At 43.5% G+C, this 13,956-nt stretch overlaps 1 protein-coding gene across 1 annotated transcript; it reads left to right on the top strand.

Moving 5' to 3' along the window:
• Positions 1-288: 288 nt before the first annotated feature.
• Positions 289-8,014, top strand: LOC306982920 (caveolae-associated protein 4a-like; the record flags this gene model as incomplete). The annotated part of the gene is made up of 2 exons (XM_079583365.1): positions 289-636; positions 7,478-8,014. The coding sequence occupies 2 exons, from the start codon at positions 289-291 to the stop codon at positions 8,012-8,014; spliced, it is 885 nt and encodes a 294-aa protein (XP_079439491.1).
• Between the last annotated feature and the right edge of the window lie 5,942 nt (positions 8,015-13,956).

Below are 13,956 nucleotides of genomic sequence, written 5' to 3' on the forward strand. Positions count from 1 at the left end.
GGAGATCACCCTCCGCTCTGCACCGGGCTGGACTTACTCTGGTCTTTCCATCTCTGACCAGTCTGTTCTTCTTCTTCTTCTGAACTTTCCTCCTGATCTTCCTCCTGATCTTTCCTCCTGATCGTTCCTCCTGATCTTCCTCCTGATCTTCCTCCTGATCCTCCTGAACTTTCCTCCTGATCTTCCTCCTGATCTTCCTCCTGATCGTTCCTCCTGATCGTTCCTCCTCGCCGCCGCAGACTCTCTCGGACGTAGCGCCTCCTCAGTCGGCCGCCGTGCTCTGTCCCGATGGCGGAGAAGGCGTCGGGGGACGAGGCGGGCGGGGTGATGGTGCTGCTGGAGCGCGTCGCCGCCCTGGTGGACGGGGTGCACGCCGCGCAGACCCGGATGGAGGAGCGGCAGGCGGAGCTGGAGACCACGGTGAAGAGCATCCAGTCGGACGTGATCAAACTGACCAACGAACACGCCAACACCAGCTCCACCGTCACGCGGCTGCTGGAGAAAACACGCAAGGTGTCGCGCCACATCAAGGACGTGCGCGTGCGCGTGGAGACGCAGAACGTGCGCGTCAAGAAGGTGGAGGCCACGCAGGGGGACCTCCTCGCCAAGAACAAGTTCAGAGTCGTCATCTACCAGGTCAGTGCTGCGAATGTACACTTTAAATCAACAAGGAACCAAGCTCAGGGGCATCAGAACTTCTACAGAACCTCAGCAGGAGAACAGGCCTCCAAAGCAACCAATAAGAAACCAGAACTAAACCAGGACCAGAACTAACCCAGGACCAGAACTAACCCAGGGCCAGAACTAACCCAGGGCCAGAACTAACCCAGGACCAGAACTAACCCAGGACCAGAACTAACCCAGGACCAGAACTAACCCAGGACCAGAACTAACCCAGGACCAGAACTAACCCAGGACCAGAACTAAAGGCCTCTTCATGCTCCACAAGACGCAAGGACTTTGTTCTTGTTCTTGAGGCAAAAAGAACGAGAACAAAGTTGGTCTGAGTTCTGACATTTCATTCTCCACAAGACGTGTTTCTGCAGAACGGCCACGCCCCCTTTTTCAGCCAAAACCAACAAGGAATGACCGAAATAAAACGAGCTATTTGAGTTCAAACTATTATAAAATGTATCAGTCACGATATTGCAAACATTTTGAAGATTGACTTCATGTTTAGCCTCATCTCTGGTTTATTACGTCCGTGTGTTTCTCTCCAGGACTTTGTTGCCATGTGTGTGTCCTTGTCCTTCAGCGAAGTGTTTTACTGCCGCGAGCGGTGCCGCAAAACTAGCCATGTTGTCTCCGTTTTCCGCACCGGTTTTAGGACGTAAACATTGGATTCTCGCTTCCCACTTCCCCCCAAAAAATCCAGCCAATCACAGCCAGAGTTCTCGCAGCCCTGCCTAACAAAGTTCTTCTGAGCTGATGCGTCAGCGAGACCTGCCGAACAGGAGCTGTGAGAACAAAATGACGTCATTTGGTTCTCACAGCTCCTGTTCGGCAGCTCTGGGTGCGAGAACTAAGTTCTCGCGTCTTGTAGGCCTTAAACCAGGACCAGAACTAACCCAGGACCAGAACTAACCCAGGACCAGAACTAAACCAGGACCAGAACTAAAGCAGGAGGAACTAAGTGGAACTAAGTGATCCTGGGGGACCTGGGGGCTGGTGTCAGACCGGAGTCTCCGATGTGTCTCCTGGAGATCAAGAGTCTCCAGGTCTGGGTGAAAATGAACAGGTTCAGGAAGTCTCCGTGTGGGCGCGGTCTCAAACACTCGACCTGTCCGTTTTCACCGAGACTGGGACGTATTGGAGACGTCTCCGTGACCAGCGACGACTCCAGTCTCCGAATAGTCTCCAATACTGACTAAACTGAAGCAGAAACTCAGAATCACAAGTTCAGCTCATTCATTCCGTCTCCGCGCTGAAGAAACCACGGTCCAGGTTTCAGATATAGGTCAGATCTGGAGCCTGGACCAGATTTAGACCCGGGACTTTTGTTGATGTATTTTTAGATCCAGCCTGGTCTAGTCCAGCTTCACGACGGGGTTTATTGCCGTTATCACAAACACAGAGGTGCAGCATTAATGATGAAAGTGTCTGAAAGCGTGCGGGCGCTGGTGAAGTCTCAGTCAGAGTTTTACAGCTTGGCCTCGGCCGCAGCTGTTGTGGGTTATTTTGGGGCTGGAGAAGATCCAGGCTCTGAAAGGTTACTCTGTTACTCTGTCGCCTGAAGAGCCCACCCAGAGCCTGACAGAACAGGACCTGGTTCAGTCCTGGTTCTGGTCTGCTGGACTCCAGACTCCGCTCTCTCTCTCTCTGGAGTCTGGACCGCAGTGACGTCGCTCGCTCGTGACCTTTGACCCTCCAGGACTGTGAGCGTCTGTCAGCGGCAGCAGCTAAAGCGGTTACGATGAGTCAGGTTTTCTGATCTGGAGGTTTGCATTTGTGAATGAGAAGCTCTGCTGATGAACAGAATGTCCCCTCGAAAGAACATATATCAAATCAAAAAACACCCATTCTGGTTTGAGAGACTGGTGATTCTTTTATTGGTCAGAGCTGAGGCTGATATGGAGCAGGACATTTGTGCTGTTGTAGTTTTGAAGATATTAGGGCGGATATTCAGGATCAGGATCAGAGGCTTTCAGAGAGGATCGGATTGGATTTGGATCAAGTGAATCTGGCTCCAGGCGGCAGGTTCACTACGAGGCTACTTTACACCTGCTTCTTAACCTCTTAACTCCCGCCTGAACCCAGAGGATCTTTTTCCTCACGTTATCAGATTTTTTTTCCATTTTTTTGTTGGGTATTCAACTCATTTTTGTAATTTTTTTGTCATTTTTTGTCATTTTTTTATCAGATTTTTGTAATTTATTTGTCAAATATTTATCACATTTTTTGTCATTTTTTAGTAATTTTTTAGTAATTTTTTGTCATTTTTCCCCCCATTTTTTATCACATTTTTGTCATTTTTTGGTCAAATATTTATCACATTTTTTGTATATTTTTTTTGTAATTTTTTTGTATTTTTTTGTCAGATTTTTGTAATTTTTTTGTAATTTTTTGTATTTTTTTTGTCAGATTTTTGTAATTTTTTTGTCATTTTTTGTCATTTTTTCGTCCATTTTTTGTCACATTTTTGTCATTTTTTGGTCAAATATTTATCACATTTTTTGTATATTTTTTTTGTAATTTTTTTGTATTTTTTTTGTCAGATTTTTGTAATTTTTTTGTAATTTTTTGTATTTTTTTTGTCAGATTTTTGTAATTTTTTTGTAATTTTTTTGTATTTTTTTTGTCAGATTTTTGTAATTTTTTTGTCATTTTTTGTCATTTTTTCGTCCATTTTTTGTCACATTTTTGTCATTTTTTGGTCAAATATTTATCACATTTTTTGTATATTTTTTTTGTAATTTTTTTGTATTTTTTTTGTCAGATTTTTGTAATTTTTTTGTCATTTTTTTTGGTCTAATATTTATCACATTTTCAAGTCCCCAAAAAACATCCCTGAATCTGGCTCCAGGCTGCAGGTTCACCACAGTGCAGGTTCTTTTCCACCAAGCTGGTGCCGGTGCTGGTTCTGGGCCAGTTCCAGTTCCGGTTCTTTCTTTTTCCACTGAAAAAACGCTGGCTCTTGGTTCCAAAATCTGGTGCCGGTTCTGGAACCAATTAAAAGCTGGACCAAGAAAGGAGCAGCAGTGATGTCAGCGGCTGGGGGCGTGGCTCTGTCCTCCAACAAACAATCAGTATGAGTTAGTTTGTGCTTAGAACTTCCTGGAGAAACAGTCTCTGTGGAGGAAACTGTTGTTTTGCTTTATGCTCTTTAGCTAAAACAAGAGTTAGAAAGAAGAAATCACAATGTTAACGGCTGCTGTGACTGAAACATAAACTTATTTTTCTGTATTTTATAACCAGAAGTGGCTGTAGTAAGATGGTATTATCCATTTTTGATGTTGACTTCCCAAAAACCAAGTCAGTCTGGAACCAACCCGGCACCAGAACCAGCTCTGAACCAACACCTTGGTGGAAAAGCCCTTGTACGAGGCGACTTTACACCTGCTTCTTCAAAACTCACTGAGGACATTCATACCATCAGAGGAAAGGTCCTTCTTCATCTGCAGAGCCATTTAGCTTCTCCAGAGGATCCAGAAAGATCCGGGTCCAGCAGCAGATATGAGGCTCCGTGGATCTGCACTTTTGTTTCACAGTCTAGTAAAAAAATCTGAAAAGGCTCCGTTAACACTTTTGTGGTTCCAGAATGTTAGGGGCAACCATGTTTTTATGTTAATATAAGATGTCGGGAACATATTTCATGAATATGACAATCGCGTATCGCCTTGGTTTGTTTTTTATTGAAGAAACGAGAAGAGAATGTTTACCAAAAAGTCGCACCTCAAGTCAAGTCATGCACTGTCAGATAAAATGAAATATCTGCAATAATAAACAAGATTTTTTTCATGAAATTTGCTCTGCATGTGTAGTTTGACAATATCTCACTTCACAGGAAATCGTAGGTTTATAGATTTTAAAATAAACAAATTATGTCAGTTTTTTCATAGTGGAAACAAAATGGCTGCCATAACTGAACTGGCTGATACTCAGTTCAATTGTATCTTCAAAACGATACCAGATTTTCTGAAATAATTTACACTGTATATACACTATATCAGCCTCATGAAGAGTGCAACATTCCATCTTCATCAGTTAAAGCATCAATAAATTACTTTAAATTTAATCTGTGAATGTTACTGAAATGGCTCATTTCCATCCATGTACTGTTGTCACATAAAATTAAATATCTTCAACATGAAATTAGATTTTCTCATGAAATTTGCACTGTATGTGTAGTTTGACTTGATATCACGTCACAGGAAATGTTTGCTTTATAGGTTTAAAATTAAACTAATTATGTCAGTTTTTTCATAGTGGAAACAAGATGGCCGCTGTAACTGAACTGGCTGATACTCAGTTCAATTGTTGTATCTTCATACTCGGTAGAAACCCAGAGTATCGGTACAAACCCAGAGTATCAGTACAAACCCAGAGTATCGGTAGAAACCCAGAGTATCGGTACAAACCCAGAGTATCGGTAGAAACCCAGAGTATCAGTACAAACCCAGAGTATCGGTACAAACCCAGAGTATCAGTACAAACCCAGAGTATCGGTACAAACCCAGAGTATCAGTAGAAACCCAGAGTATCAGTACAAACCCAGAGTATCAGTACAAACCCAGAGTATCAGTACAAACCCAGAGTATCAGTAGAAACCCAGAGTATCAGTACAAACCCAGAGTATCAGTAGAAACCCAGAGTTTTGGTACAAACCCAGAGTATCTGTAGAAACCCAGAGTATCAGTACAAACCCAGAGTATCAGTACAAACCCAGAGTATCAGTAGAAACCCAGAGTATCGGTAGAAACCCAGAGTATCAGTAGAAACCCAGAGTATCTGTAGAAACCCAGAGTATCGGTACAAACCCAGAGTATCGGTGATGGAAATCAAGCCAACAACCTCTAGTTAAAGCAGCTTTAACTAGAGGTTGTTGGCTTGATTTCCATGGTTTCCAGATCTGGAGCTCGGTTTGGCTGGAGGAGTCGTCTATTGTGCATGTTTTGGTTTCATGGGGGAGACGCAGACACAGGAAACAGCTGAGTTTGTCTGTAGCTGAGTCAGAGGAAGCAGCAGTGCATGTGGAGAACAGTCCGGGTCTAATCCTGGTTCCGTATGACTCATTAGAACACATTATTATCCACACGCTGCTCCTGGTTGGAGGTTCATCCGACACAGAAAGTTCCCGGTTGCTGCTTTTTTTAGCGTGTGGCGTGTGCTGGTGCACATGTGGTCCGTGTAACGTGAGCTCCGCCGCTGAGAGCTCACGCTAAGATTAGCTGAGACGCTCAAACAGCTGCGGCTTTAATTCTGGAGCCGTGAGCGCTAGCGGCTAACGGGGTCCTCTCTGTGGGAGTGGACACGAGTCTGGAGCGACCCTCACGTTAAAGAGCAGCTGAGGAACACGGTCTCCAGCACATCCAACATGAACTCATTATTCAGAGAAAGTAAAGCAGCTCTTCCTGATTAGCACAAACTCTACGGACTAAAGTGCACGGAAGCAGAATGAATCACCGGGTCATGAGTTTGAGTCCAGTTAAAATCCCTTTTCTCCTCTGTTTGGATTTGAATGAGTTGATTTATTGTTCTTTATTGTAATTCCATAAATGTTGTGCTGTGGACGAGTGTCTGAAGTCTTTGGCTGAACTCCCAGAGGCTTTTGTGCAGGTTTGGTCATTGAGACCTGAGACATTTACTTAACCAGTACTTGCAGGCCCACCTTAATGTCCCCATAGGCCCCGGGGCTTAAACAGAATTGTAGCCCTCGATGTTAATGCCATTTGTTTCTCTTATTGATGCGGTTCTTTATCATTTCGCTTGTCAATTCATTCAAAATAGGCAATAAATTATCGTATGAAAAGAAATGACCTATAATGACATAAACTTCCTCAAAGCATTTTTATAAAGCTAGTGTAAAATGGTTATTAAATTTACAGGAGTTAAAGGAACAGGCCATCGTTTTTCCATACTGAGATATGTTCTTACCTGAGCTTTGACGAGGCCGCACGTCAGCGTGTGTTCATCGTCAGCCTCGAGGCCCAAACACTTTCCCAGCGCAGATTCAGCCACTGAAATAAGTTTTCTTGTCGCCGCTTTTAATCCTGGTGTTTAGGTAAAGAAACATTGAAGTGTCGTTGTAAAAGTCCCAGAGCTGCTGTAGCTCCGGTTCACAAAGAAGCTAAACCTCCGTGACTTGTTTTCATTTTTCTTTTTTTTTTCTCGGCCAGCGTAGAATCTTTCCCGGTGGCTCAGCTACAGCGTACGTCACTGTTGGAGAAAGCTCCTGATTGGTCGACGCTCGCAAATTTCCCCAAAAAGTTCAACATTTCCCAACTCGAGCCTGGGCCGCGCTGGACGCCCTGGAGGCGCGAGACTCGCTGCCGGATATTTTAACGCCCCCGGAGGCGCGTCCATGTATTTTCAATGTAAACCTGACGCTTTGCCGCGTTTGGTGTGAACGCACCTTTACATTCCGTTAAAATTGAAAAAAATGCAAATAACAAGCTCCACTTTACATTTGTATGAGCGTAATCTGAGCCTTGATGTTGATGAGCAGGTGACTCTGAAAGTCGTCTGCTCTGAGACTTTTACACACCACATGCACATTTCTGCTGCAAAATGTACCAAGACTGTTCAGATCAGGTTTAGTTTAGCTACATTTATCCTGCAATCTCACATTTGTACTAACATAAATAACATGCAGCCTATATATATATATATATAAACATTTATTTAAAATGAGAGATTAATTGACGAAGGATAAAAATTGCTCATGATGGATTTTTTTCAACCCTGTCCTTCAAAATGAAGGAGAGAAACTATCCTGAGCGAAACGACTGGTCGCCGCTAACCCTGTGTGTCTCCTCAGGGCGAGCAGGAGCTGAAGTCTGTGGCGGCGGGGAGCGAGCCTGCCGAGGGCGACGCCGGAGCGACGCCGCGGCGTGACGTGGAGCCCGATAAGTTCGAGCTGCCGCCGGAGTCTGACGAGGAGTACATGGTGGTGGAGGAGGCCGACTCTTCGTCCGCCGCCCGCATGAAGAAGAGCGGCCTGACGCGCATCGAGAGCTTCAAACACACCTTCTCCAAGGAGAACCTCAGCAAAACCCGCGAGAACCTGGGCACCAAGGTCAACAAGCTGGGCGAGCGCATCGTGACGGCCGAGCGCCGCGAGAAGATCCGGCAGAGCGGGGAGCGCCTCAAGCAGTCCGGGGAGAAGCTGAAGGAGAAGCTCACGCTGAAGAAGGAGCGCACGGTGGCGGAGGGCCAGGAGGGCGCCGAGGGAGGGGCGGAGCCTGCGGAGCCTGTAGCGCCCCCTAAAGGTCGTAAGGGGAGTCCGGAGGCGGCCGGAGAGGGCAAGGCCGAGGAGTCTGAGGTCCCCATGTACGACATGAAGCAGCTGTCGTAAACGGACCGGACAGAGCAGAGGAGGAGGAGGAGCTTCTCCCACTGTCTCAACCTTTACTGTCTCATAACGATCATAACGAGTGGATCTGAGGAGGAGGAGGATCCACGTCTGTGCCACGACAGCAGGACTCACACCGGACCCCACAGTTTTTAGTTTTGTTTTTCTGGACTAAATATAGCCGGCTGCATATATGGCTTGACCCCCAAAAAATTGCTACAAAAGGTTTTTCAGTGGTTTTCTATAGTATCAGGTGAGCTTATTAACATACTAAAAGTCTACCAAAATCTGACCACTGGAAAGGTCTGATTTTCAAGATGGCGTCCAAGAGGGTGGCGAGATCCTCCTTTATTATTCATCATTTTGGTGTCTAGGAATCCAATGGGCTTGTCCAAATTGTAGTCACATGATCACATCATTGTATAATAGAAATCATGGACAAATACTCTATATATTAACATTAGCGAGTCTGTCACGGCAAACGCTAATGCTAGTTGATAAAATGCTAAGATAACAGAGAGGCTAAAACCATGTCAGGGTGGTCGCTCACCTCGCAGACTTCAGTGAATATCTCCGCGAGTAAATGTCGTAGAGACTTGGCTTTTATTGCGTTGGGAAGAAGAGGGGCGGGGCTTTAAAACGAGCCCGTCCATGCCCAGCTAAGCCTCTGGGGAGCGACGTAAGGTTGCGTTGAAAATGTGTGCCGTTGCCGTGACAAACTCGCTAATGTTGATATATAGAGTATTTGTCCATGATTTCTATTATACAATTATGTGATCATGTGACTACAACTTGAACAAACCCATTGGATTCCTAGACACCAAAATGACTTGTCTAGGATGAATAATAAAGGAGGATCTCGCCACCCTCTTGGACGCCATCTTGAAAATGAGACCTTTCCAGTGGCCAGATTTTGGTAGACTTTTAGTATGTTAATAACCACACCTGATACTACAGAAAACCACTGAAAAACCTTTTGTAGCAATTTTTTTTGGGGTCAAACCATATTTTCAGCCGGCTAATAAGCAGTTTGTGGAGTTCTGAGACTTTTCACACCGGTGTCGTGACAGGAAATGCACCCCCTTAGCAACAAAGCTTCAGTAGAGATGTCTTTAAAGCTGGAGTTTACCTTTGTCAGTGCTCTGGCCCCTCCCCTTTAGAGTTTAGAGACAAACTGTAGCTTTAAGTAGTTCCTTATGTAGTTATGTAGCTCCTCATGGGTTCACGGGGGCGGCTTTTCCTGGCACGACACCGACTCACTTCATTTGTATTTATTTAAAATGTAAAGGAGCAGAGAGACGAGCGTCATCAGTCCTGTTGTTTGATTATGTTTGGACTCGCAGGGGAAGAGAATCCACCGAACAGAATGAATGTTCCGGAAGCGGGAGTGACTTTAGCGTGTGCGGAGATGGAGCGTGTGCAATACGAGGGAGACGGAAGAGAAACCGGTGTCGGCCATGTTTGAAGCCCGGATGTCGTGTGTTTGTAAGAAGTTTATCTTTGGTGCTAACGCGGCGCTGCATCGACCCCCCAGAGGCTTTTTCAGAGGAGTGTGATGATGTGTTGTAGTTTTGGAGACGTTTTGGTTTATTCATTGAAAAGTCTTCACCGAGGCCCTGGTTTAAGGCGAGACACGGCAGGTGAACAGGGAAAATAAGTAAATGTAGAGACGTCAATTTGAAACTTTTGCTGAAAATCACAGATATAAATATGAGAAAAAAATGTATTGCATTTTATGTTTTCACAAAAAAATAAGGCGTTTTGAGCATTAAAATTGCCTATATTTTTGGGCAAATCAAGATAATGAATTGAGCCAGATTAAATGTTATGGTTTTATTTTATTGACATATTAGTGACTAAGATTTTTTCAGAGGGATTTTGGATATTTTGTTTAGTTTTTCAATAAACTAATCATCAGTGAAAAAATCTGTAAAAACTCAGCCTGTTTTTTTGGTTTCAAAGCTGAATAAATCAGGTTTGGAATTAGATATTAAAAAATCCCTCTGAAAAAACCTTCAAAACATTGTTGTGTCTCAGCCTGTAAAGTTTGGAGTCTGTGGGAGCTTCTATAAGGGCTCAGGCTCTGCCCGAGTGCGGCTTCTCTCATTCAGAGAAAACCAGCCCTGAAGTTTTGTAGCGAGTGCGCATGCTCGGCCCGTTCTTCCACTTTTCCGCTCCGGCGTCTCGTAGGAGGAAAAACACCATATTTGGGCGAAAGCGTCATCACGGGGCCCCTTAGCAGGACACGTGGATGTCAAATCTGTCAATATTTATGAATGAAAACCCGCGGGAAAGACGGACTTTCTACTTCCTGGTTACCTCCACCTCGCAGACAAAACATCATAAAATAAACATCATCATTTTTATATCTGACATGAAAACTAAGATGTAAAGGGAGGAAAATAGATACAAATCTCCACTTCGACTGCGTGAAAAATCAATACTTTCACCTGCAGTGTCTCGCCTTAAGGATCGTTTCCCAGGCACACATTTCTCAGAGGGGATTTTGGAGATAATATTCTGGCTTTGAATAAACTAGCTTAAAACCGCCTTGGGAAATAGATTAAAAAATCCTATTGTTAAAGGAGTATTTGGAGTTTACAGGAGCTCAGGAAGGCGAGAATATTGATTTTTCCCACGGTGGTCGAACGAACATCACAAACGAGACTAAACTCCGCACGATGCCTGTGCGAGGACCTGATTTACAGGAAGTAACTCCAACATGGCGCCAAAAACGCCGGGTTCATTCACAAATACTTGCTTTATATCCACGTGTCCTTATCCAGAGGAGGATCTAAGAGCCGAGGATGAAGAGAGGATTTCAGGATCTAGTTATCCAGAGTGTTGCTGATTTATGGAGAAATATATGTTTTAAATTCATCCAGTTCTTATATTTGAAGAGTTTAGTGGTGCTAGGCTAGTGCTAGGCTAGTGCATGTCTATGGTATCAGCTAGCCTGCATTAAAATCAGTCTGATCTGCTCCACAGTTTCACATAGAATCATGTTTGGAACACATTTTGAGGGACTATTTTCTAACAGATCACTCCGCCGTAGCTTATACAACCACTTCTTTTAAATGCAAAATGATTAAAATGATTCTTTTTCGACACAGACATTTATATTTTATTTTATTTTATGAACATTTTATTGGAGGATCAGCCCCGTGAGATGAATCATCTCGTTTTCATGGGGGTCCTCAAGATCATGTCCAAGAAAAAATGGACAGAAACAGCAGAGTAGATGCGATCAGATCAAACAAAATGATATTAATAATAAAATAATAATAACACACACACATGCTAGCTCTCATATTTCACCTCCCCACCCATCATAGAAGGATCGGCAGGTACTCTGGAGATGCACTAACACAGCAGTTTTGAACAGATGTAATGGAGCGAATATATATATATATGGGTAGCCTGGTGTTATAACTTATAAGTGATTTGGGTCAGACTGGTTTTAATGCAGGCTACTAGTTACCATAGACATGCACTAGCCTAGCGCCACGAAACTCATCAAATACAAAAAAAAAGAAAAATATCTCCAGAAATCAACAACACTCTGGATAACTAGGAAATGAGGCTCTATGTGAAAAATCCTGAAACATCCCTTTAATGTGTGAGCGCCCCCGTGCACTCGTGTTTGGTGGGTTAAATCTTACACCAGAGGAATGACAGCGTAAGCGTTGTCGCGCAGCACACGAGCGTCACTTTGTTCCACTCTAGCCTATCATGATGTTTACACCAGCGTTGTTATTCGCGCGTCGGACGGGCGTGTTGATGCGAGGCTGCGCCTAAACTAGAATGCAGTTCTAATGCGGACGCGTGTACGCGGCAAATTCCGGAATTTTAGACGGGAAAATGGTTCAGTCTTTCAAAGTAAACTTCCGACACCCTGTCAAAGTAAGTGCTGTTGATTTTTCCAAGTTCACAACACGCAGCATCCCTGTGTTTGTGATGGACGACGAAAATGTTTAGTCTTAATTTTAGTCAAAGTGATATTTTTTCCCACTAAAATTGGACTAAAACTAAATTAAAAGTTTCTCATGAGACGAAAACTATGACTAAAATGTCCAGATATTTTAGTCTAAACTAAAATAAGACTAAATAAAAATGAAAAGGAGAGACTAAAATCATCCAAACTTCTATTGAGCGTCTGAAAGAGCCTCAGATCATGTAAATTCTCTGTTAAAGGATCAGCTCTGAGCTTTGTTCATGTGAAGCAGCTCCATTAAGTCGAGGACCTTGATTAAATATGATTATAATGAATATTATAAATGCAAAGTCGACTAAATTAGTCTCAATTTTAGTCGACTAAAACTAGACTAAAATTGAAACGTTTTTTTTTTGACTAAATCTCGACTAAAATTAAATTACATTTTATTCAAAAGACTTAAACTAAAATAAAACATGTTGTCAAAATTAACACTGCACAACACGCAGCATCCGTGTGTTTGTGATGGACGACGAAAAGTTGATTGTGGAAGTGGAGAAGCACAGCACACTTTACGATGCTCAACACAAACTTTACAAAGACAACGTGAAGAAGATGCAGGCATGAGAAATGTTATTCCTCACCCATTTTAGAGGCAGAATGAGCCCAAGCAGAGACTCACACGCGTAGCTTTAGCTGCTCTGACACCGTATGTGGTGTAAATTCGGCGTTACCTGTAAAGATTTTTTCATCTTTCCACATGCAAACTCCACAGAGAGGCCCCATCCAGGTGGGAATTGAACCCGTGACCTTCCGAAATCTCTGATACTGATATATCAACCAAATAAAACCATACATTTGAATCTGGCTCCATCCATTATCTAGATTTCGTCGCCATTTCTGAATAAACAAGTCGTATTTTTCTTCATCGTCGTTCAATAAATAACAGATACATGTTTGGGTTCAACATTTATCGTCTTCACTTGGATTTCTTACTGAAGCAAAGTGAGTTTCATCATATTTCATGTTTACTGCAGCTCGTGTGGTTTTATAGGACATGGTTCTGCACTTTTAGAACAAAGGGGAGAGTTTAAGGCCTGAGTATCGTTAGTGTCAATAATATCGTTTATCGCGATACTTTCCTGCCTCAATATATCGAACTTCAAATTTGTTATCGCGACAGGACAGAGCAAACCTTTCGTTGTTTATCGGGGGGTTTAAAGTCGACAAAACTACAACATTCGCTCCTGTCTGACTCCAAACTCGTACTGTCTGAGATTCCCGCCGCGTGGGGGTCGCGGGGGTCGTGGGGGTCGTGGGGGTCGTGGTGCCAGTGTCTTTTGGCTTTAGTGTTTCATTTAGATCTTATTCTTTGTGAGTTTGATGGACTCTCTGGGACTCACAGAGGGGCTGGACTCTGGGCGTGGATGAACCTCTGAAGAGCGTTTTAGGAGTTAGCGTTAGCGCGAGTGCTGCATGGCCCGTTTGTGTTTGTCCTGACGGAAAAAAAATAAAGGTTTCACTCATTTTGGAGTTTGCCCTTTTTTAATTCTTTTGTTTCAGCACTTTTAACACACGGAAAACAACAAAAGCAGATTATTGTTATTATCATTACACTCTTGAACAGACAAATATCTCAATAGTCAGTGAAGTAGATGCTCCACCGTTTTAAAGACACTGTTATATTGATTTTAAGGTGATGAACTTTCAAATAATGATCAGGGAAAACATTTGCACATTTAGGGCCTAATCTTCCACCAGTTTTGTTGATTTCTGGAGATATACATGTTTTAATTCATGCAGTCCTTATATCTGAAGAGTTTAGTGGTGCTAGGCTAGTGCTAGGCTAGTGCATGTCTATGGTATTAAAAACCTGCATTAAAAACCTCTTCAAACGTTGTCCACCTGTAGTGATGCGGCCGCAGGTAAACAAACGACTGTAGATCCGGTAACCGAGCAGATCACTCCGCCGCGGCGTAGCTACAACCAGGAAGCTGATGCTGCTCAAGTA

The sequence above is a fragment of the Gobius niger genome, assembly GCF_951799975.1.
Source record: "Gobius niger genome assembly, contig: SCAFFOLD_92, whole genome shotgun sequence".
Classification (NCBI taxonomy): domain Eukaryota; kingdom Metazoa; phylum Chordata; class Actinopteri; order Gobiiformes; family Gobiidae; genus Gobius; species Gobius niger.